The sequence below is a fragment of the Dromaius novaehollandiae genome, chromosome 5, assembly GCF_036370855.1.
Source record: "Dromaius novaehollandiae isolate bDroNov1 chromosome 5, bDroNov1.hap1, whole genome shotgun sequence".
NCBI lineage: Eukaryota > Metazoa > Chordata > Aves > Casuariiformes > Dromaiidae > Dromaius > Dromaius novaehollandiae.
Window position 1 is genome coordinate 53,066,031 of NC_088102.1, and position 25,267 is coordinate 53,091,297.

Consider the following 25,267-nt stretch of genomic DNA (forward strand, 5'->3'; position numbering starts at 1 on the left):
TGACCGCCGCCGGGGCGGGGCTCCGCGTAGCGCGGGGGGGCCGTTGGGCGGCGCGAGGCTCGCCTCAGGCCCCGCCCCGCCCCCACCGTCCTTCCGCGGTCTCCCACTCTAAGTTCGTTTGAAGTCGGGGGTTTTAAAAGACAGAACAGCGCAGCCTGGATAGAAAGCGCTGCTCTTCGTCTGAATTTAGAGAGGGGATCCAAAATAGCGTTAACACGAAAACCCTTCTTGAGGCTTTCTCACTTCGTGGCAGCTGTAAATTTGATATAATCATCTGCGACTCTGGCACCATTACTGTTTCCTTCATCATTCTTTTAAGGTAGTTATTGCCTCACGGGCCTGAAGGGTTAGAAAAATGCTGTATCAACGCTGATTTTATTTTTGGAATTTGGGTGGGAAATTATAGTGGGAAGCCATTACCAAGTAACAGCTCAGCACCATGGTGTCCTGGACAGTAACAAACACCTCCCTGCTGGTCACAGCTCCAACAGCAACACAATAACGTCCAAAAAGAGCAGCTTTCCAGATGTCATTTTTCATATAACTGCTGGCCTTTAGTAGGGGACTAGCCAAAGGCTCTTGCACCTTCCCACAGTCAAATACCAGAGCAGATTTATGACTTGACCTCAGGAAGGAACAAGCAGTTTCTTCAAAAGGACTATGGGAAGCGCAGGGATATCAGATAACCAATCATGGAAGAAAAAGAAAACACAACAACAACAACAAAAAGAGATTTAATTAATTTAAAGATTTCCTTGCTAACTACCAAGCTGGGAAAGATGACTAGTTTATTTTGCTAAAACCTTATGAACAGCTCCAACTGTCCAGCTATGTCAGCTGCTCTCACTACCCATTTTGTCTCTCCTCTGTAAACAGCTCTGAACACACCTAAGCTAGCTGCTATCATAAATCTGCTAAAAATGAGGTTAGAAACGATCATTCGCTGCTTACACATTTTACAATAATCACAACACTAAGGTCTCTATTCCCAGAAGGTATTTAATTAGTTGGGTGACACAGAAACAAATAAGAACAGGATGTATTTTGATCTAGCTCTACCATACTCTGCTTATACTACTTGGACTATTAAAAGACGCTTGTCTTTTGCCATCAACCATCCCTTCCCTTTCCCCATGGTCCCTTTCACACACACACTTTCACTGCTTAATTTGATCAAACTGCAATTTCAAAATGGGATGAGCTGGGATATTTTGACAACTCTACAACATTCTCTTCCCACGCATTACAGGCCACAGCAAGGTAACGATAAACAGAAAGTAAATCAATCCATCTCTTTGGCATTTCCAGGCTGAGCAGTAAGAGTAGGTCTATCCTATACTGTTTAATTGACAGTAGGGTAGTTTTGCCTTTAGCTGCGAAAATGGCTGTACATTGTGCTAAGGGAAAAATCAAATGTCATTTCTGTTTTCCACTAGTTTCCAAATGAATTGGGGTCAGATGCAACATGAATTTTTTGTGAGCTTAAGATGTAGGGGAAAACTCCACGACATCATCTTTACTGAAACAGTCATCGCTGGTAAAAGTGAGCATGTCAACAGCTGCATGTCACAGCTATTTCCTCTTTTCAGTATGCAGGAAAGTGGTAGTAAAACTGGACTAATTGTTGACAAATGTTGAACTAGAGGTGTCAAATGGAAGAGGTACAGTGAGAGTTTGACAGCAAAAGGAAAGTATATGTGGGCTAGTACAATCTGTATTCAGCACTAGGCCCTAAGAAATAAAATACAGCTTGCATACACGCACGCACACACACTCTAAGTGCTGTTGCTAAGAAATATGAATGTCCTCTCACTAAGTGTTCAAAATGCCCTGGGTAACCAGAGTAGCAGTGAGTGCACAGTGTTAGAAGTTAAATTAGATGATTTTTGTTATTATTTTTTATTTTAAAGAAATCAAGGTTTCTTCTCCTTTCCCCTTCTGTGATTGCCAGGAGAAGAAGGAAGCAATAACTTCAGAAAAAGAGAAATAAAGAAGCCCTCAAATATACAACAGATTCCAGAACTTCTGCTCAAAATTCCTGCATTATCTCTGGCTCAGAGAACTGGAAACACTCAACTGCAGAGAAAGGTAAGTCTGAGCTGTGGTTTTCCTTCAGATGAACATACACATTCTTAGCACAATCAACCTCTAATAAGGTAAGTTAGGTATGTATTTAAACCAATACCATATAATAACCCTACCAAGAACAATGCAGCATCTTTAACTCCACTTGAATCAACTCTACTCTCTGGCTTGTGGAGAACAACTGCAGAGAGTATATTTTCCATTAGCAGCCATTTTAACAACAGTGAGCTAGATCTAAGCTCCCCTGTTGTAGTGATGTAGCAGTGTTTGCCCAGAACCTCACAAAGGCATTTCTAGTTTCCCCTATTAAAAGGGCATCTTTCAACTCAGGATGACAAAAAGTAAAGGAACTGGGCATGCATTAAGTCATCAGGCAGAAGAGCAACTCACATGAAGGAACAAACCTATCCTTGTTCCTTTTTTAGTTTTCCACAGCATTGAAGAGATCAAAAAAGCTGTGAAGTTGAAACAGCTTTTGTAAACAATAATTGGAAGATGGGTAACACTAATTGAACTCCAAAGGAAGCTGGCTTGATACCTCATTTCTAAAATACTCACTCCGTTTCCAAGTGTTTTACACCCAACAAGCTTGATTCCAGCAGTGAAGTGACTGCGTGGGCAAGTACAGCCACTCACTGATTGCAGAGTCAGTGATGACAAATCACACTCAGCTTTTGGACAATGAGCTCCTGAGCAAGTGGTAATAACAACACTGGCACGGATACCAGACTTGTGTCTTCTCTATTCAAGATGCCATGCACCAGAAAACATTTCTTATTTCAGGTACACCAACCTATCTGTATGCATCAAAAATGCCAGGAGGGAAGAGACACCGCATCAGTTTTATTTAAGATCTTTAAAATTCAGCTGAGAACCTTGGAGAACAGTAACCATTAAACAATCCTTGAAAATCCTTATGGAATAGGCATTGTTCCTCTCTGAAAAAATTAGGTCAGAGGTTTTAAAACGAATTGTCACAAGTTACACAAGTAGATGCACAGCAAGAAACTGAACTCTGATTTGGAACCCACTAACTTCAATGTTACTACTCGTATGTTTCACTCATATGTTTTAGGTTCCAATACCTTGCTGAATTAGAACTTAGGCTGCTATTCAAAATGCTGGACCAGTCTATCTAGCTAGTCCTAAATAGATAAAAAACAAGTAAAATATGGAGTCAATTAACATAATTAAATTACAACTTTATTACACAGTAAAATGAGATTTCTTTTTCTCAACAGCATGTGTCAGAAACGATAAAATTTTATGCTTTCAGTTGAACATGCTACTCAAAAAATCATATCTAGACTATTCATTTAATCCAGTTAAACTAAATATCTGTGCGGGTATACACTTTCACAATAACAATTCCTTTACACTTATTTATGATTGATGGGCTTGTCCAAATATTTTCAATTAATGGCAATTAATTCAAGTAGTTGAAGCCAATCTTCAATGAATGACTCTTTAGCCAACTAGGCTTCAAGTGTATTGGGAACAAATCAGAGAGTCATCAGTCAAAAAACGGACTTGATTACAAATACTGTTTGCAAAGTTCACCTCAGCAATTGTTTGGGTAACTGCTCATCATCACAGGATACTCTAGTTTTGAACTTTTTGTTTATCAAATTAATTACCATATTAAATGAAAGAGCAATCAGTCCACATCTTCAACATGAGATATTCCTTCCTTTCTTTCTAGATTGAACACCTGCAAGTTAACAAGGAATGGATTCAGTAACAAAAAACAAGTTTGCATTTAACAACTGCATCTTCGCACTTCCATCACAAGTCAGTGTAGAGCCCAGATTTAGCAAGAACTGACAGCGGGACAACACTCCAGGGAACAGCTGAGCTAAACAGACTGCTAGCTACAGTTGAAAGGGAAGGTCAAACCTCTCTCCTCCCCCCAAGCTGCATGCGCCCATCAGGTCCTACTTCTCTGTCAGTTCAGTGAATTGATTTGGCTGACCAAGGAGAGAGAGAAGCGCCAAAGCCATCTCAAGAAAAGCCTGGAGAGACAGGGAAGGAGGCAAGCCTGCCCTTTTCAAAGACAGTTAACTGTCAGATCAGATCAGGCCCTAACCTGAACCCTGTCCCTAATAACAGACAACAGAGGGCCTAGAATCATTAAAATAAACAAAGGAGAACACTTCTCATACATGCACACAAACAAGTTGTAACTATAAAAACTGACTTTCACTGTTTAAGTAGAAGTTTAAGACAAGGCAACACCTTATGTTTAGTTAGGCTGTTGTTACAACCAATAACATAAACAGTTTCAGAAAGCATTAAACAAACTCAAGGAGGACACACCAACAACAACAGTTAAACATGATGGTCTGCATGTTATCTCTGACTCTAGAAATTCAGTTTTATGTTTGCCAAAGCCTATCGGGATATATAGGGAGGATCACACTACAAATTCAATGTTTTTATATTTTTCCTCAACACCTGCTACTGGTCATGAAATTGATGCAGGAAGATACTCAGGTTGACAGACCTTTTGATTTGACCAAACAGGGCTATTCTTGTGCTGTGTCCAGTAAGCACTGGAAAAAGCAGAAAGCTGACTGAAGACATCTAATCCCTGGGGACAGTTGTGTCAGCTTTCTTCTGAGCTTTGTCACTGCTCTTTCAAATTATGCCAGCTATTAAAAGCTCAAATAACATTTTGGCACCTAGAAATTATTAAAGTACATGCTCTGGCCACACATTCTTTTCCCCAAATGTAACTCTAAGCCAGAAGCCTCAGACAATGCCACTGAAGTTCCTGGGATGGCCTTAAAACTACGAGAAATGTCATCGTCCATGTGAAGCCTTAAGGCAGGTAAAGCTGAACGACATTAAGACCCAAATGCAATCTGGTTAATTCCCAGCAAATGCTAACACCTCAACCTCCTTCTCTTAGCCCTTTTCCTTCTGCAGCACCTGCAGAGGGTTTCTGCACTTGAAAGAGTGGATAACTGAATTGACTATACTTCAAACATCTCAAGTGGAAAAGTACTTTCCACAAATCCAACAAGTTCTATCTTTAGCACTCAGACTAGTTTCCTTTCACAAATGAGCTCTAGCTGTAAAATAACTCTTCTACCAAAAAAAATTGGAATTACCTAAATAAAGTTTTTTTCTGGCAAAACTATGTCACTTAGAGTATATGCTACATTTTCACATTCTTCCTATTATACCAGAAAAAAATTTAAGTGCAGATTAAGTCCCTGGAGCACAATTATCAGTGGGACATTGTCCTAGAGAGCAATTCTCTTCAGAATTACAATTGTGCTGAATATATATAGTAAGTGGAAACTCTTACAGCATTCCCTTTCTTGAATAGGACAGATTTGACTCACATTATTGCAAGTCATTATTTTCCAGTCCTGCAAAAAATTTTCCATAGTAATAAGTTATCAGTTCAAGTTACTGCTGAAATACTGTTGCCCAAATAACGGATTCTTCCTCAAACTTGACTCCAGCCTTTCAGGAACAATTTGCAATGGCTAATACCCTTGCATGTACAACTAATACCACACAGAAATCTAGTTAAAGACTGTAATAATATCCTGGATCATTAAAATATCTTAATGGCATTTACTGTATACATAAAGTAATTAAATTTCAGTTCTGACCCTACAAAAATATTTTACCCAACACCCACTGAGGTCAAAAGAACTTTTGTCCTGAACCTCAGGGGAAGAAAGCCCAAAATGATGGAAAAAAACAGACAAACCTACAAAAAGAAATGCAGCAGCTTTTTTAAATGGTAGCTTTTATCCTAACTTTCAAGGGAATAAAATAGTATTACAGCATGTCTGGCATTTCACAGTGGAGGGAATTAATATTTCATTACATATATAAACATATTCTTAAAAGCAACTGAGGTGTAAAATCTCTGGCAGAGAAAACTTCAAGGTGCTATAATTCTTCAGCCCAGGACCTTTGCCATAAAAAATGCATTAAAATAATTTTGAAGGTGTGACTGAAAATGACAAAAAGCTAAGCAGATCACAGTTCAGATAACTGCTTGAGCCCCTTCACACCTCACAGTGCCCAAACTAAGCACTGAACAATCACATGTTGCTGTATTTGGGCAAATATGTATTTGTGAGTCAACTGACAAAGTTCAGAGAGGAGATTGTTGTAGAAGCAGGTGGGAAATATCATTCACAATGAATCGCTAGCTCTTACTGATTTTTCCCCACACACAGAGGTCAGGTCTTAATCCTGCAAGCAGATCCCTTCAGACAGACCCTGAACTGATACTGAGGCACATAAGTTGTTCTCCATATTGGCGCAAGACTTCATGACCATGGGCCTAACTAAACTGTTGGTTTCTGACCTTAGGACATATATTCTCTTTTTCTTTCTTCTTGCTTTCCTACATACATGACAAGTTGTATTAAATTATGAAAAAAGAACAACCAACATTAAATCCAGGGAATCCTTACTCTCACAATTATGCAAAAAGAACAACTATTTCTGTATTAACCATTATCCTAAATGTTATTAGTCTTTTGGTGGAGATTTACTGGAAGTGAGTTTGTCCTGTTGTGAGGGCTTTAAATACAAAATCATGCAAGAAGAGGAGAGTGTTTACCTGTTTATCTATACACCTAAATTGCCAGGACCATGTAGTGTTATAAAGGAAAGGCCTCAAGTCAAATCGGTTGTCATCTGGACTGTAGTTTTCAGCATGGTAGGCAGGAGTGAGAGTGGTCATTTTATGTCTATTAATGGAATACATCCTGAAGAAATGCTTAACCTTTGATGCCACCTGGTGTACAAAGAATATAGCTTTCAATCAGCTGAAGTTTTAGTATTTAAAATTTTGGATGAGAATAATATCGTGGAGACTTTACCTATCTGTTTTCTTCCATTAACATTTATATAAATTGCCTACCACTACTAGTATAAACCACTATGGATAATTGTCTATGTAAGAGGCATTTAGACCATTTCAGACAACACCCGAGTTTCTGTGCTTAATATCTTAATATTTACCTATAGGAAAATGTCTTGCAAGTCATCTAAAAGTAAACAGTAGCCTCTGCAGTTCAGATGCTTTCAATTTAGGTGACAATGCAAAAATCTTCCTTTCTGTACAAAAGCAAAGACTGCATCACAGCAAAGCACATCCCTCTTTAGTGTAGATATTCTAAGCATTTTTCAGAGCAAGAGCCACTTTCCCTCTCAGAATACATAAGGTCAACGAAAGGCTTCAAGAGTAGTTGGTCATATTTATTTCACAGAAGAATTTTCCCCTGAAGATGTAGTTCTGTAAGTAATTGTTTTCAAAGCACTGGTCTAACAATTTGCAGCACAGACAGCAGCTACATTCAAGAGATCCATAACAGTTTTTCCTGTGTATTCTGTTACAGCTGCAAAGTATTTCTAAACACAGGAGAATAATTAAACCATTCCTTTTAGGTGAGAGGAATTCTATTTGACCTTTCTCCAAACACGCACTGTGTTGGCAAAGGTATTAACAAATTTTTGTTTTCATTTTAGATATTACCTCTCTTGGAGTACAGATCTCCTTCCAGATACTAATCAGCTTACAGAACATACTGTATGGTCCAGCCTTTGCAATTTTTCTTAATTTGCCATAGACGGAGAGCTCTGCATACGTCATCCCCATATCTGCCTGAAATCACACACACAGAAAGCCACTGAATATCTCAACTAAGCAAATTAGTAATAATTTTATGAGCAATTGCTCAGTTAACCCAGTTAAAGAAATAGCAAAATGAAAATACCAATGATCAAAACAACACAGGAAAGCAGTATTACTGAGCAGAAGAAGGGGGAAAAAAAAGGGATCTCTGAAATGGGAGATTCAAAATTCTTACAGGAATATATTTTACTAAATTCTATTTAAGCTATCCTTGGCCTTCCCAGCAAGTTTGCAATATCCTATAGCCCTCACAGGTAGATGCTAGGCTCACCAGTCCTTTTTCATTGAAGTGGGTAACAAAGAGAATGGGTAGGGGACAGAGCTTTGTCATCAGTTATTTTGAAAGCAGCTGAAGGCTCTGACTCCATTTTGATGTTAACAAACTTTAAGAGGGACTGAATTTCAGAAAATTTCAGAATGCCCATCCTTCTAAATGCCCAAAATATAAAATTAGCCAAAAAAATTATTTGCTATTTCAGAAATTGTCGTCAACATAGACAAGGCTGGTGGGGGATAGTAGTAGCTTGTCAGTAGCTTAAAGACTGTTTAGGATTAGGAGGAGACACACTTGTCAATAAGCAGGGATACAAACAATAGCATGTTACTGGACAAGAAACAAGTTTTGGGATAAGGCTTACCAGAGCATTTTAAAGTCACTGCCCATTACCTCATCAGTTTGAGACAATTGTCCATCCACCAAGGGCTCTAACTCTGCAGTAGGAGGAGCTGACATGATACTATAAAAGGGAGGAGAAAAGAAAAACATGAATTCTACCCAGTCATATTAGTAGCCTGATGGGTTTGTTAAAAATCAAATGCTTTACTCAAAACTTTTCAGGGTATAAGCTGAAAAATGACTAGATAGCTCTAAAGAAGTGTTGATACTTACAAGCTGTTCGAGGTTCAAAAAATCAATGCTTATACTAAAACCATAAATTAGCATCTATCCAAACAGGGACAACGACAAATGGAATGAAGTTTTCAGAAATAAGCTGCATATGCACAATCACGTCTACAGATGAAGTCTTGGTAATTTGTGATTGTTTTCTAAAACTGTTAGAAACCTATACTTCTATATTCACTCAAAGCCTGGTCCAGAAGGGCCCTAAAATGGAATATAGCCTTTCTTACAGCAGATTTTGATTCGTTTCCCATACAGTTCCTTCAGTGGAATTAACAACACGAATTCTTGTATACAATAACTCTCTAGACTGGTAGTGTCTTCAGCACAAAGCCATTTAGAGTGTCCTATACAAGTGTAGACAATCATTTAAAGACAGAGGGATGTGCAGAAGACTTCTTCATTAGTATCTGCAATATTACTAATGGAGCTAAGCTGCAGTAGAGAGATACAAACTAGGAAATCCACGATATGCAGCACACAAATACAGAGAAGTCCCCAATCATCACTGTTTCACTACTCACCTCCTGAGGGATGTGAGCTGAAAATTTTCAATGCAATATTGTATGAAGTTTTTCAGATCAGTCTTGCTGATTCCACCAATTGGATTGATATCAGCACTTGAACAATCATACTTTGTCAAGTATCCTCGGAGACTGAGCAAGAAAGGAAATTTTATATAATAATAGTATATAATAGCATCATATTAGTATAATATATAAATAGTTTATATTATATATATTATGCATGTAGTATAAAGAGAGACAAAGAGATTACACATTATTAACACTTTTTATATTTATATGTAAGGGACAAACAGGTGTTCAGCTGCAACACAGCTATCCTAAAGCCATGAAATTGCCGAGAGGAGGAAGATGGTATTTTGAACACTTAAAAAGCACTGTGAAATTGTCCATGCTAAGGTAGTATATTTGGTGTAAAATAATTAAAATACTGCCTTGATCGCCCCCCAGAAGACCTAAAACTCCTACAGAATCAATGCTCATTACACTCCCACCTTTTGAGGTTATGAGTCCCACAGTCTTACAGGGATTACATTCATCTTTGAGCAGTCAGCTCTAGTAACAGCACTCCAGATTTTTAAAATCTGTTTTTCACCTTATAAAGTTTACAACATAATTCCTAATAAAGTAGTTGAAAATGCACCAAATAACAGATAGGAAAGCTAACTTGGTAACTGCACAGGTAAGCTCTACTGAAACTTGCCGATGAAGGAGCAGCAGTTTATTGGAAAACTTCTGACAATACTTTGATTCTAAACTTCTGAAAAATACATAATTTGCCATTGAGTTGATTCAGTTATTTTTATTACGCCTACTGCCATCAGCGTCTGCTTAGCTTGTTGCCTCTTCTGAGTACTAATCTACATTGGGATTTGGCAGAGTTGCAAATAATTGCAGCGACCTGTTCTCATTTCACTTGGTTTTAGACTTCTAACATTTACCAACCTTTCATCCACATTGGCTGATCCTAGCACCAGAAGTCCCCCTGGCATCCCACGAGTCCAAAGGGTCAACTGAGCAAACAGATAGGCAAGGACCATTCTTATTCTAGCCTACAAGGCAAAATGAAAAATGAAGCAAATTTACAAAGCAAAAATAATTTTTCCCCATTCAAACACAAATCCAAGTCAATTTTAATTAACAATTCCCTAAACGAACCCAGAAAGAACATAATGCAAGAGTGCTAAGTGTTACTGCAAGAAGGATGGTCTTGGGGATAGGATACTGAACACCCATTTAGGAAAGCAAGGTTCAGTGTCTGATACTGCCACAGACTTATGTGGCTGGGCAAGTTGATTCTACTCTGAATTGTGAAACAGGGAGTAACTGAGATTCTCTGCTTCCCACAAGCACTGGTAAAGATCCACGAGGGATGAAGTATGCAGATAAACCATTTGACTAACACATGCTTTTATGGAATATTAGGCTACAGACATTTAATTATATTTAAAAAAATGTAAATAGTTCTCTTCGCTTCTGTCCCCATTCTAAAACTCTAACTTTTCTAAGGATGGTAATAGTATCAAATTGAGAGACCTGAAATTCAGTTTCCAGCTCTAGACACAACTTTGTGTGACATTAAGCAAGTCACCACACTCATCTGTGACTCACACCTACCCCACTGCCAAAAAACTAACAAAAGCTCCAATGTTTGCTTCCAGAGAAGACTGCTGGAGTTTTCCGTAACTGCAGGGAAAGAAAGATCACCTAACAAAAACTGACGGTTAAACCTGATAATCAATTGTATTTTAGCCAGAATTAAAGCAGCTTTGTTGGTGAGACTGGAAGCTGCTACACCCAGTAACAACTGTATACATTCTGATGTAAAAACTTTTTTCTCATCTATTTTCTAAAACTGAGAAGAACTAGGCGCTGGAATGGGTAACCTTGACTTCTCACATAAAGTCCCTTAAATGCAGATAACATTCACCAAAGAAAAGTCTAGTACATATGAGCACTGCATAAATTTCACCTCATAGCTCTGGCAATACATTTAAGTCTTGACCTGCAGCAATCCTACTGGACTCATGACTTGTCTGTTAGACTAGTTTATTGCGTGTTTTCCTGACCTGGCAACCTATCTATAGCTATGTTTTTCTAAACAGCATCAGGACCAATGCTTTCAATAGGATATAGGGACATAGTATTTCCTTCTAACCATTCTATGAGGTTTTAAAAATCACAGGAAATAATTATCTTGGACCCCTCCCAAGTTGCATCAGATTGTGGATTTCTGCTGCAGACAAGCATTTAATGGAAGCCCCCAAATCTTCAGGGGCACAGCACAGTGAGTTCAGGTCTTCGCAAACAACTAGCAAAAGGAGGGTCCCACTTCTGCTTCACCATTTTGTGTTATTCCAAAAGAAGGATCTAATCAGATTTAGCCTACATGAAACACACCTGCACATTCTGGAGTGCCAGATTTTCTCTGCTGCTCCCTCCGTAGACAGAAAAACGGGGACTTCGACCTGTCACCATGCTGAAAATTCCCACGATAGCTTTCACAGCCACATCTATGTTCAGATTGATGTGATAGCTGAGAAGAATTCAAGCAGAAGTGACTCAACCAGCACAGTCCAAGTATATAAAATAGCACTTAAGCCTACTACCATCTCAGATCTGGTTTGAAGAGCCTTAGGAAAGCGTAACGCTTTCCAGAGTCCGTTTCCGAATTTCCATGTCCTTCACCAAATGCTGCTAAGTGTGCTGCACATTTACACAAATGATGATGTGTGTGATACTCCTACTTAACACATTTACTGCTTATGCATTTACTCTCCTACATGTTGATTGTTCAGAACATTTGAAAGTTTTGTAAGGAAGTCTTTGCCAGAACATGATTTTTGCCCAGCAATTCAGTCTGTACCTGCCTATTTGCTCAGCCAGAAGTTTAGCCCTGTTGCAAGTATCCTGGGAGGAGTTCTCACTAGCCATATAGCAAGTGGTGAAGATACGTCTGCAAAATTCTCGAGGATCCTCAGGGACATAGGTCTCATCATTCACAATCTTACGCGCATCAGCCAGCACCTCTGCATCTGAGGACAAAGCAGAAGAAATAGAACAAGAAAGAAAATTGTTGTGCTCTTGTTACCCAGGATATGCAAATATCTCATACATGTTTCTTGTATTCCAACACTCCATTTTTATAGCATCTGCTAGAGAATCTCACAATGTTTTACAGTAATTCACCTAAGCTTTACACTCCCCCTTGCAAATAAGGTAACGTCATCATTTAACTCTCCAAACATCTTTTCATATTTCAAAAAAAAAAAAAAAGAATTACCAATTTGGCTTCTAAACTTTGAATACAGAAGTTCCAAAACCTATTGTTCTGCACCTTAAAGGATCTTCACAGAAGATACAATTCAATATTTATAAAGGGTTAGCTAAATGCGTAAGGGCTAATTAAATCCAGTTTAAGAGCTTGAACCATCTCTAATTGTGTTTTGCAGTGTTGAATTTAACAGAGAGGAAAAATTCCCACAACAAACCAAAATCCCCAAACTAAATCGGTCAACATTTTGAACAACGCTCTAAAAAGAAACTAGTCTGAATTTTACAACCAATCCCAAAACCCAAAATGAAAACTATTAAGCTAATTCAGAAAATTTGAAATCTGGATCCACGTTTTTGCTGGGATTTCTGAAGGGATGCAAAGGATTGCATTGGAAAAGCTGGGCAAGAGGCTATATTTAGTGAATTAGATAAGTAAGCATCTGACCTGTGCATCTATTGCACTTACCTAATATTAATTGGTCCTTAACCATTAACAAAAATGACGAGCCACACAAGCATATCTACTTACTTCCATTCTTGACTGCCAGGCAAACCTGGTGACACATGGAATATACTATGCAAGCTGTAGCAGAGCTGTCAATTCCACCACTAAGAGGTAGAAGAAATCCTGCCTTGAAAACAAAGCAAAGGAAGAAATTCCAAAAAGCATCATTAGGAAAAAAAAGTTTTACCACTCAGAAACACACTTCTGTGAAAGAGCTGCACATGCATCATTAAAGTCTATTGGAAAAAAAACACCTAGCAAACCCTCTCAAACTCAACTGGATATCCAAAAATCATCATCTGAATCATCATCTGGACTATCAACTATCAAACTACCAACTGGATAACCAAACAAGGAGTCAACATAAATCTTTTGGCTAGACAAACTGCCAACATGTCTTTACCCTCCAGTAAGGCTGAAGGGCTAATAAAAAGGATCAAATCTTTCACATGCAATTCACTACTAAACTGAATCAGTATTTTATGTCATCCTGCTTATTTTAAGTACTAACTCCCTTATGCCATTTTTCTTACTGAAAACCAGAGTTTCAGAGAGAAAGAAATCCCCCTTTAGTAAATAAGTTTAACTATTGCTTTCAAAGGAAGCATGACTGAATCCTAAGGGAAACTCTGGAAAGAATACTAAAATCATAGTTTGCATATGTGTTTTTAAGTTTGAAAGAGCCAGCAGTTAAAAGCACTAACCTTATACCTTGGACTAACAACATCACTTTGCATCAAGAGCAGCATAGGATAACAATTGATGCTGCCCCTATAGTACAGAAGGTATATACAGAAAAGCAAAGAACAAAACCAGTTGTTCTTACCTGCTTGCTGCGCCTTAAGTAGTCCCAAAGCCAACAGGCAGGGCCAAGGCTGAAATTACAAAATATATGCATTCCAAGAGGGTAATGGGATAAGACCTAAATAACACAACATATTTACTATGCTGTTCTGATGGGATATTTTCCATACTTAGAGATGAGCAAGATACTATGTTCACCTCCACTTTTTATCAAATCATTTTCAAACAACAGATTAAATATGTGCTTACCAGATCTCCTCCTCAGGACTATGATGTCTCCACTGAATTGGCATACAAGTAGGTACAGCTACATCATCAGAACATGACAGAGCGAAATTCACTTTTACCCTGGGATAGGGACACACTTTACTTGCCTAAGCAATAGTACAGAAGAATTGGGAAGACATCAGTTTTAATGTAGAATATGCCTATAAAACATCACATGCTATGGAATACTGTGAAGGCCAACACAAGCAAATGCTTTTTCAATTCAACAACTATTCAAACCTGGCAGAATTTACAAACATAATCCATGTAACAAATTCTTACCGCTAAGTTACGAGATGAAATCTCTGCTCTGTAACTTCGAACATCCTCTAAATCCAATGTGGCAACCAGTACTTCCTACAGAAATGCTTTCAACATTAGATTGATTCTATGCAAACACAGATAAACAGTCTGACAGGCAAGAAAAGACTACAGAAAAATTTTGAAAAAGAAAAAAAAAATCAACTTTTTTCAATATACCTTCTTATGCTAACTTTATGCACAAGTCATCTCTGACTTAGTAGAATTACTTACATTACAAAGTGAGCAAAACCAACTCAATTCACCATGTACACTAGGATGACCATAACCCACAGCAAACTTCTAGCACGTCACATGTGCTGAACAATAGGTTCCCCATCAGTTGTGGCAGAAAACAGGAGGGAAGGGTAAGGAGCATACTGTGGATGGAGTTTGGCACATGACATGAAAAAACCTACAGCTGCAATGACAAGTCTACTGAGAAAGGGGTTTTGAAGTAAAGCTCATCCTATCAAACCTTTTGTCTACCAAACTGGGTCATAATTAGAACATTGCAATCTTTGCCCTTTTTTTTTTGCTTAAATAAGCAGATATAAAATAAAAGGACTTCTCCTAAACATAGTGATTACATACACAAACATTTCTGTGAAGAAGTTCCTCCCCTGTGACAGCTCTTCCTCCCTTGCAAAAGCAGGAGAGCTACTGTAGATCAGTTTCAGTCAATCTAACTATGAAAAGCTTTGGATCTAGTTGAATAGCATAGTAAAATCATATCTGTTTAGACTATGAGACACATGGACATAGCATCAGTAGAATTTCTTGAAAGTCTTGAGCATACGTGCAGCCCTACTAACTCCAGCTGCAACTAACAGTTAAGTTATAAGTCTAATATATTACCACATCATCAAGAGAAAATTGGGATCCTTGCGCAACTGTGTCTCCATTCACAGAAATCATGGCACATCCATCATAATACAGACGATCACCATCACAGCCCTTCTGGTTAGCTAAAATATATATTCCACCATTCTGGAAGGAAAACAAACAGACAAAAAAAATCAAAACCAAAAACAGAATGCTAAAAGACAAAATTTTATTTCACTGTTCCTGTCGTTCTTATACTCTTCCTCTGTCTTTACATTGGGAACAATTTCAGGCTGGGACTCTAAAGTACTCAGCACACCACACACACAACAGAAACAAGTAATAGCGTAAGTATAGTAGATGAGCAATATCCCTTCAGTGTTATTGGAAGATAGGCGTTTTCTTCTGTTATTAGCAAAAAGAGTTGTTCCCTTAACCCAAATGTGAAGGGCTACACTTCAAAATTGAAATGCTAAGTTCAAGACAGAGATTGAGAAAAGCAGGGAGAAGACAACAGAAGCCGTGTTTGGATGTCTGAGGACAGAGCAGATGTTGTTAAATATAACTGAAGCATGTTAAATCACTGTGACAAGGGAGTCACACAAACTAATCCCTTTTCACAGCTTACCATACATTCATTGGTGTGGTTTTGTCCCCATCACTAACTGTGAGACAGAGTTACAGTCTAATCACTGAAAGGCTTCTCTTTTTTGAAATAAGCACAGCTTTCAATGTAAAAAAAATAAAATACATTTTTAAGGAAGGAGACGATAGGAAATGAAAAACTAATGTCTGAGTTTAAACACTGATTTCTATCTTCCCTTCCTGATACGATTACTAATATTTCTCCAGCAGAATGTTCCTACATGGACTAAGATCAGAAAAGAAACTGTAAATTTAAGGAAATGAAACAGACTTGTGAATGGTTTTCTACGTGCCAAGAAAATATCCCCCTCTGTAGAGCGAATTACAAGCTGGTAATGAGCTGTCAATACAGTACATAGAGCATATAGCAGAAGACTGTTTAGGCACAGATCACTACAGAGCACAACCACAGCCACTGCTGGTTTGTCCTTTATGCAGGATGTGTTCACTCAGCTATAGCCTTTAAAACTGGTTGTAATTTACTTCACTATATACAGTGAATTCAACATTTCATGCTTCCAGCTACTGAACACTCATTTACTTTGAATGACTATTTTCTATTCATCGTGTGAGTGCAATATTTTTTTTCAATGTTTAGTGGAATTAAAATAGGAGACATCACATTCATTTCTGGAGCATACATCCCCAGAGCTGGGAGTTATCAAATAAGCTGTTTTAAGGTATTCTAACTCTCCTACAGGTATGCGCGTGAAATAAAGATTATATAGTTAGCATGGCAGTGCAGAATGGAGGCCTCCCACACAAAGTTCCCTCTCAGAGACACTCCCTGCACACACATGCAGGCTTCTATTTCCCATATTCACATGGAGACACCAAATGGCCTCTCTCCTGCTTCTTTGCTCCATGGATCATACAGAGCTGATAGGCCACCAAACTGCCTCTGGCACATGGAGTTACAGAGCAGGGAAGAAGTTAAAGTGCTTCACATCAGAGCATGTTGTATAGCAGGGACCCCAAAGTACAGTTCCCTAACTGGGGAGCCCTTCCCCTTCTGGTGATTCAGTTAGAGGAGGTAATTACAGGTAAGGAAACAAGAAACCAGTGAGGTCTGCCAAGGCCACCAAGTTCATATAGGAAGAAAGCACTATGTCCTAACACAGAAAAGGAAACTGTCCTTAAAATAATAAGTACATAACCAAAAACTACATCTATTTTTCGAAAGCGTCTACCTTTGCTGTGGCAGAATTCACCAAATCCACGCGGGTGTGAGCCTTCCGCAGCACATGATGACTCCCCGAAGAATTAGTGAAAATTTCCACCCCATCAAGTCCCATTTCAATATGAGGGCTGTCAAAGCGAAAGGCAGAAAAATATTCAGCTGGCAATGCTGGGAAGATACACTACATGTATCATTTAAAACCATGGACAAATAAAAAACGTCTAAGTCATTGCAAGCTTTATGCAAGTCTTAGCTCAAAGGTAGGGCTCACAAAAACATCTGTTTTTGTGCAATGCATAGATATTTGTCAAACATAGGTAGCGGTTCCAGAGGACAGAAGGGCTTTTACTCATTCTGTGGTAAATGAACTCTTTCTACTTAAGTCTATAGAATAATATAGTCATCAATAAAAAGAAAATAAGACAATCTTGGTCTGCAGTGGGGGAAGGAAACGTTTCCAACACTGAGATACTCTTGCAAGGTCAGTTGTCCCATTTTCCTTCTCTTTTAATAAACTCAAAAGTACAAACAAATAGAACTATGACAAGGAGAAGAATTACACTGCATTTTTTTTCCAAATGCCAAAAACTACATCTTTGTCTAAAACATCGCACTTTCTGCAATTACAAGGAAATGAATGACTAGAATTGAGAAATTTGAAAAAAAAAATCAGGAATATTTTTATCTATTTTGTGTTAATTATAACTGCTTTAATTCAACCATTTCTCTTTTTTCTTTGCATCTGACCTGTGTGACTGGGATCTTCTTTGTCATTGGGAAAACCTTTAAATTGTAACAGGAACTAAAATAATTAACAGGAAATATTACTTAAGGGCACTAGACTTTATTCTCTCTCAGTAACCTTTACTTGTTTACTTCTGTATTATCTTTCTGAATTGTTCAATGCTGGTTAAAAATAAAGTAGAAAGATTAAGCTAAAAGCTAAATAGAAAAATAAATCTGAAAGTGATATTGCCTATAAGCCTCTGCTCTAGCTTGTCCAATATAACAAAGCTCAACTTAATTATGTGAAACGGTTTAGAAGAGCTGATAAAAGCTGATAAAAATAACAGTTAAAATAAAAAAGACCTGTTCTCCCAAATTTTTGAGACTTTGTATAGTAAATGAGAATAATATGAGATCATATACCAGACCAAATTGATACTCCAGAAATTAAGCCTAATTGCAGAATAAAATCATGAAAGGATAGCTTATCCCACTCACTTCCATTTGGGGAAGAACGTAATTTGACACTAAGCCAAGAAGGACCAGCAGACTGAAACAAATTATTTCCACTTTATTGTGGCTGCCCCTCCCAGTGTTTCCCAAGACCCCAAGAACCACTGAAATAGCTTCATCACTTTGGCCTTGGACCAAGTTACGGAGTGGGACCCAGAGGACATTTCCACTCCAGGGTCAACTAAAAGCTGAAAAATATCTGGAACGGGAGCATTACAGCCCTCTGTCACCGCTTCTTCAGCTTGCCTTTTCGTTTTGCTTCTATTCTATATTTTTCTCCCAGCTTCTATGTAAAAGCAATTTAACTCCATCGCCTAAAACCTCTTTTACCATTCTGCTAAGCCTACATCGGTAAGAAACTGCTCTTCGCCTTGCTAGAGTCTCCCATTAGGATAAGCTTCTCAAAGTGCTTCGTAAGACCATTCTCCCAACTTGTCTTTGCATACCAACACAGCCATTACTGCTAAAATGAGTGCCAAAAATGGCAAAGAACTGTCTTGCTATTATTTTTTCTTTTCTTTTGCATCTTTCCCATGATCCATTTCCTGCTCCTTTAGCTTACTGGCACTTTCTGTAGGATATACTCATAGAGGAATCATAGGTAGATTTTTTAAAAATATTTCCTTTTGGCAGCTCAAGGGTATGTTTTATCCTACTTTTCATTTCTTCTTCTCCTTTACCTGTTTGGTGCCCAGAGTTCTTCACATATTTCTGCCCCTAGGCAGGTATCTTTGGTTGCCAGCACTGCATCCCCAAAAGGAACGGTTTCCTGACAAAAAAACAAAAATATTCGGACACACAAGTCAAAAAGTTAGCTACCAACCTACAAAAAGTCAAATACTTACTTTTGTGAAATGAGTGACACAATATCAATCACAACATACCTCTCTTCATTTTATATTAAGAAAACCCTACCCTGCAAATGTCTGAATTGTAATGAAATTTCATAGGTATTCTGATCCAGGGCTTTACCTTAGGACCACTGCTTTTGAATTAAAATGCTCTACAAAACAGAGATTGTCTTTTGCTAGAAATCATCCTCATACTTCAGGAAGAAGCAGTGGGTTTTAGACATCCTTCGGGAACAAGGCAGATAACATCTTTCTGAAATTTGTAACCTCAAATCGCATCATCATTTCTGGTCTCAAGCACATATAACTTGTCTTATTCTGTGCTACTCAGCACAATCCTCAATAACTCTGAGAGAAATTTGGAACTTGTTCTGTTGCCAAGTACTAACATAAAGAGGTTAAATTATGCTCTCATTTAATGTAACTGAGAGCTATCATTGAAATTACTAAATTTGCAATGTGACTGATGGCAGAATTTGGTCTACCACAATTTTATTCCATAAATTCTCTTTGTTTAAATTGGTGAATCTAGAAGATACTAAAGTTAAAAAGAAAAGAAAAAAATCCTTTAAACTTACCTGTCCTGTGACTTCCTGAACTATCCTGGGTAGAAAATATTCCTCCACATGCCTAAAATACAGGTTTATAAATTGTGAATAGTTATAAATCAGAGCATAAAAACTGATTCCAATCTCCACATAGCATCACCTTCTAACCTTAACATTGGTTAAAAAATTGCACCTAAGTTGTATAGACTGTGTATATTAAAAAAAGAAAAAAAAAAAGATTTTCATACTTTCCATGAAATTATCAGAAATGTTAAGATTATAAAATAAGAACATTCCAATCTGCTTCGGAAATGCATATAAGCAATTAAGAAGCAGAAATTAAAAAAACTTCAGATTTTGTAACTTGGCTAATGTGCCTTTCTGGCATCTTAAGGCCTGCTTCTGTACTTTCCAGTAAATAATCAGTGTTAAAAGAAAAAGCTTTGTGGCTAAAGCTAAAGCCTGATACAGACTCCATCAGCCAAACACCTCAGCCAAACACCTTCAATGGAGACATCCTGATTTTATGGAGAAAAAAAGCATGAAGGATGCTGAAAATTATTGAGTAGGAGTAACACTGTCAACCTCCCAAGAGCTAAAAGGTTGCAAAGAGAGAAAATAACATCTCCTTAACAAAAAGGAGACTGAAGAAATTTCTGGTAAGTGGTATAGATGCACAGCCTTCATGTTCTCTTCCTCCAAGCTGATGAAGAACACATTAGCTAAGTCAAACACCAAATAAAAAAAAAAGAAGTTTTTTTTCAGGGTTATCACACTGGCATGTCAGAACTAATTGATTGTGTTGATTGTGGTTAAGAGGACAGATTCTCGGAGATTCTCTCAGAAGTACTTTACTAACATTATCAAGCTAGAATCTTTTTTTTTTTTTTTACTCCATGATGAGGGAACAGTATCAGAGATGAGCATCAAGTATATTTTGCTCAGTCATCCTGCATCATAAAGTATATAGCTTCCATCCTTCGGAATCATCACGTTCTAACAGAGCACCACAGAGGTCAATTTCACATTGTTTTCCAATTTAATATTGAGTGGAACGCAGCAGCTGGAACAGGTAAATACAAGCTCTTCTAAACACAGGCTCTCCCAATCCTGAACTGCATATAGTTGAGACAGTAGGCATAAGGAAAATGACAATGCTACACTGGTTGAATCATTCTGCCACACCTTTCTGTCAAGCTCAGCAATTTCGAGGGTGATTATATTTAACAAGCTTTCTAACTGAGCTGCCATTATGCAGCTCAGCTGACTTTGGCTTGCTGCTCACCCTGTTGCAGCACTAAGGTGTTGCAATAGAGATTTCAAACCTTTTGCTGTGGCTGCAAATGACGAGCTGTGTTTTTAACACTATTTTCATAGTATCTGGCCTACCTTGCTTTGTTCCATGGGGTAAACCATCGAAGTTCCCTGTAGTTTCCTGCATTTGCCAATGTTATTTTTGGTCTGATCAGAAGAATATTTCTTAAAACATAAAATAATACGAAACAGAAACAGTGAATTAAGACCTGATGTGCAACCAAATATTAAATAAAAATACTTCTAAGTAGCCAGTCACTCCTTATTTTTCCTACTATGATATGCATTAAATACCTAACCACATATAATCATTTGTTACTGTTCCTGTCTGCAGACTTTTCAAGTTTTCTTTCTGGGTTCTAGGAAGTCTTTCAGAAATCAACGGAAATTTAGGTTTTACAAGTTCAGAAAGGAAAGACAGAGAACAGAAAGTATCAATTGTCTCCCTAAATTTAGCAGTGAGGAAGATGACTGCATCTCTTTACATTGCACTGAGGAATGTTTTTTCATACTTTCCATGAAATTTCAGAGGCCAAACAGGCCTCTGAAATTACATGCTAATGCGTATCCCACAAAACGTGTAAAGAACTACTTACTTGTTTAAAAAGATCACTCGACAATTGTAGCGAACATTTCTGTGCATAACAGGCCTGTGAAAATAAGAAGCAGATTTACCAGCTCATTAGATGAACCAAAACAAACAAAAAAAAAAACTTACAGAATCTACCTCACCACAGAAAATCTATTATAAGACAGTACTTCTACACTGTATCACTACAGGGAGCTAAATAAAATAACATGTCAAGTATTAGCTTCTTTTATGCAAAAAGCTGTTTGCGAAAGTCAGAGTTACTGACTGTTCTGTCAGACTTCAATACATCATCTATTACCAGATCACTTGTATGCCTGAGAAATGGAAGCAGTGCAGAAGAAAGCTATTAGCTAGTATATTCAATCAAACGACTATCTATGACACTGCCAGGCTAGCTCAGAATAAAAAAAGCTAGCTTTACACATTTATTTATATAAATATCAATTAAAAAATTGTGTATATATGTTAATTTTACAATTAAAGTTTATCACAGCTCATGGTCTGCATGCAGCTTACAACAGCTTCAATGATTTTGACATACATGCATATCACTTATAAAATAGCTTGCAGTTCAAGCAAGTTACATCACAGAATGCCAGCATTTTTTACATTAACCCTGACATTCCTGAAAGACAGGCAATTTATAAAGTCCTTGGGTAGCCAGGTAAATTGAGATACAAAGTCTTACACAAAAGCTTACCCATTTTAGTCATGTCTAAAGCAACTAGGGAAGAGGGCCCAGCCATTTCGGTTCCCAACAAAAGACAGTAATTATTCTCTCTCTCTCTCTGTGTCTCTCTCCTCAGGCACTAGGGATCCTACCTTTTTTTCCCTCTTCTTTAAAAGTTAGATTACAAGAAGGTTTCGTATGTTGCAGTCCTACTCATGGAAATCAGAGCAGAAAGTTTTATTATATAGATTACTATTAAAAATGCACAGGTGTAGTTCCTACAGCATGTTTAAAAGTTTGGTGCAGAGTCCTCACGATCCAGGAGCATCTATTTACACAGCCCAGTCAATTTTCTGTAAACGGTTACCCGTCATCATCATTACACGAGACTCACATTCCCACGTCACAGATAATATCTTGAGTAACTGGAGACTCCAAAAGCTTTGCCAGAACTTGAAACGAATGCAAAAGTGTATCAGACTCGTAATAGTGATCTGAGCAGCCATAACCACTGCATAGAAAAACATGTGAAACAATACTTTTAGACAAGATCAGCATCAGGACCAAGACTACTTCAGGCAAAAATCATCTCATGCACATACACAACCCACACAGACCATGAGGAAGCAGTACTGTAAACATAAGCCCTACTGCTGGCATTTAAAATTCCTCAGTGATGCTGGGACGCTCCTGACAAAAGAGCCTGAGTAAAGGCAGTGTCAAAGTACTGCAGTTACCGGGAGGAATACTCATCGAAATAACCTCACACGTTATTGTATCAGGGAAATTTTCAAGACAAAAGAAGCAATCTAGTGCCTGCAATTACAGCAATAAAATTTTTGTTTGCACTGACAGCCAAATGTTTTAAATGACCATGTGCAAAGCACTCCTTATTTCCTTATTTTTCTTCTTGGCCATTCTTCAGTGCTTACTTACTCTGCTTTTGGATAACACATCTCTTGGAAATACATCAAGCGGGTAATAATCAAAATGCTCTCACCAAATTTCAAGCTCTGGACCAAGCCTGTATCTTGCTCCTTTGCTTTTTGCAATTTCAATACCTGGAAAAAAAGCTTTGATTAGACAGATGTGAGAGTCCTGCCTTGGCATTAAACCCTGTAAGCAACCACCCAGGCGGCCAAACCGCCACCAGCCGCTGCAGCCTCACCAGCAACCGCGCAGCCTCTCGGCTCTGGAAGCTTGATTCAAAATAGTGAGTTTCCGCTATCACCGTTAAAAATGACTAACGGGATAAACGCGACCTACTGACGGGGGGAAGGAGGGTCGGGCCCCGGGGGGCGGGATGGCCGGAGGGAGCCGCCGCAGCCCGGCCCGGCCCCGCCGGCGCGGCCCCCACTCACTTCTGAGGACCCTCTCCAGGTTGCCGTCAAAGTCCAGAGCCCACTGGTTGAGGGCGCAGGTGGCCACAGTCACCGCCCTGCCCATGGCGGCTCCTGCGGCGCGGTCCCCAGCAGGGACGGCCCGCGCCCCGGCAGCGCCGCCTCCCGCCCTCCCGGCCGCTTCCGGGGCGGTGCCGCTGCGGGCTGGGCTCGGGGCGGGCCCCGTGCCCGGGGGCGTCGTTACCGCCCCAGGGGCGCGGCGGGCGCAGCCGCCATGTTGGCTGCAGCAGCCATAGTGACGGCGGGCGGGCGGGCGGGGAGGGGCGCTTCTTCCTCCCGGGCCTCCAGCTGGAGGGCTGGCAGAGGCCAGCGGGACTTAACGAAGGGGGCAGCAGGGGCGGGAGGGCACAGCGGGCCCTGCCAGGGTAGCCCTGGGGCAGGCAGGGCTTCCGAGGAGGGAGAGGTTTATTCCTGACCGAGAGGAAGACCAGTGATGAGGCTTAAAGCCCTGGTTTGGTGTTTGTTGTGAGCACTGCTGTCCTGGCAGCATTCCCTTTGCGCAGCATGGGCTCAGGGGCGCTGGGGCGCGCAGGCAGGAGAGAGGGCGGCAGGCCGTGGTGGGTGGTGATAAGCCCTGTGGCTGTGACAGTCAGGGAGTGCTTTCCAAAGCAAAGCCTGCCAAGAAATTAATCTCCTGGGTAGGTGTGAGCAAGCAGCCAAAATGTAGGGCATTAGAGGGTTGCAACCTGTCTGTTGTTTGTACAGATTATCTGATAATAGGTGTTGCCTGCCAGGTGCTGGCATTTATAGTTGAGGAGATGTAGTAAAGTTGTTGGGTTTTTTGTTTTTTTGGGTTTTTTTTTTGCTCAGTTATGTTTCTGGCACAGCTGGCATGAGAAACTCCTGCATGGTGAGCATAACGAATGCCAGTTTCATTGAGAACTGCTGCCAAAATCCTAAGCATGGAATTTTTTTGTTACATCCCTTATCCAGCATCTGCAATTCTGTCATTTAAGAACATCAGTGTCCACTGGCACACAGGAAATGCTATTTTAGTCTTCTATTAACAACTTTTAGAAGGTGGCCCTCAAAACAAGTTCAAAATGTGAGGCCTCAAGACGGTGGGGAAATTCAGAGCTGGATTCAAAGCTTTGCATGTTTCTTCAAATCTGTGCATCATCAAAGCAGCTGGTGCAAATCCCAGTGTAGTAGGGATGTCTAGGATGTAAGTCTAATTTCCTGGCCTGTATCCCTCATTTATTTGCTGTTATGGGGCTACTGACACATGGGATTCTTTCTAAGCTGAGTCTCCATAGACGTCAACTTGTTTCAAAATCTTAGTTCTTTTTAGTGATCTTACAGCCCACGTGATGGCTGACTCAGTCATATGAGGCAACCGGTGTTCATGGTATGCCTGCTCTACTGAATGTTCTGACTGCAAGGGTCACAGACTGAATCATCAAGTTTTGACTCTATATCACTATAGCAAAACATCTATGATTGTCACTTGAAAAGCTGAAGTTGATCTGCCTTCATTAACATTGCTTTCAAGGAGATAGCGTGGCATCATGACTGGGACAGAAATGGTTGACTTCCTGATCCTGCAAGCTGCACGTGAAATTCTTTGTGGAGTTGAGGAGCTGTACCTTGAAGAGCGGAGGGAAAATAGCTCACAGGGGCAGGTGATAATTACTTACCAGAATTCCCATTATCCTGATCACCCTGTCCTT

General features: G+C 39.2%; 1 protein-coding gene across 7 annotated transcripts; it reads right to left on the reverse strand.

The window, feature by feature from the left end:
• Positions 1-3,266: 3,266 nt before the first annotated feature.
• On the reverse strand, positions 3,267-23,745 carry NADSYN1 (NAD synthetase 1). Of its 7 annotated transcripts, none has more exons than XM_026094538.2 (21): positions 23,559-23,744; positions 23,198-23,258; positions 22,592-22,708; positions 21,532-21,585; positions 21,011-21,100; positions 19,652-19,703; positions 18,903-18,991; positions 16,994-17,111; positions 15,192-15,323; positions 14,316-14,390; positions 14,016-14,140; positions 13,789-13,837; positions 12,987-13,089; positions 12,048-12,216; positions 11,582-11,717; positions 10,127-10,233; positions 9,182-9,313; positions 8,424-8,493; positions 7,598-7,726; positions 6,680-6,856; positions 3,267-3,796 (listed from the first exon to the last, which is right to left on the reverse strand). In XM_026094538.2, the coding sequence occupies exons 1-21, from the start codon at positions 23,641-23,643 to the stop codon at positions 3,743-3,745; spliced, it is 2,124 nt and encodes a 707-aa protein (XP_025950323.1). In that variant the 5' UTR covers positions 23,644-23,744; the 3' UTR covers positions 3,267-3,742. The 7 variants fall into 7 exon arrangements, 6 of the variants coding, with proteins under 6 accessions (XP_025950323.1, XP_064368899.1, XP_064368900.1 ...); XM_064512829.1 differs by lacking the exon at positions 23,559-23,744 and adding an exon at positions 23,366-23,511 and having other exon boundaries at positions 23,134-23,258; XM_064512830.1 differs by lacking the exon at positions 23,559-23,744 and adding an exon at positions 23,366-23,507.
• Positions 23,746-25,267: the final 1,522 nt, after the last annotated feature.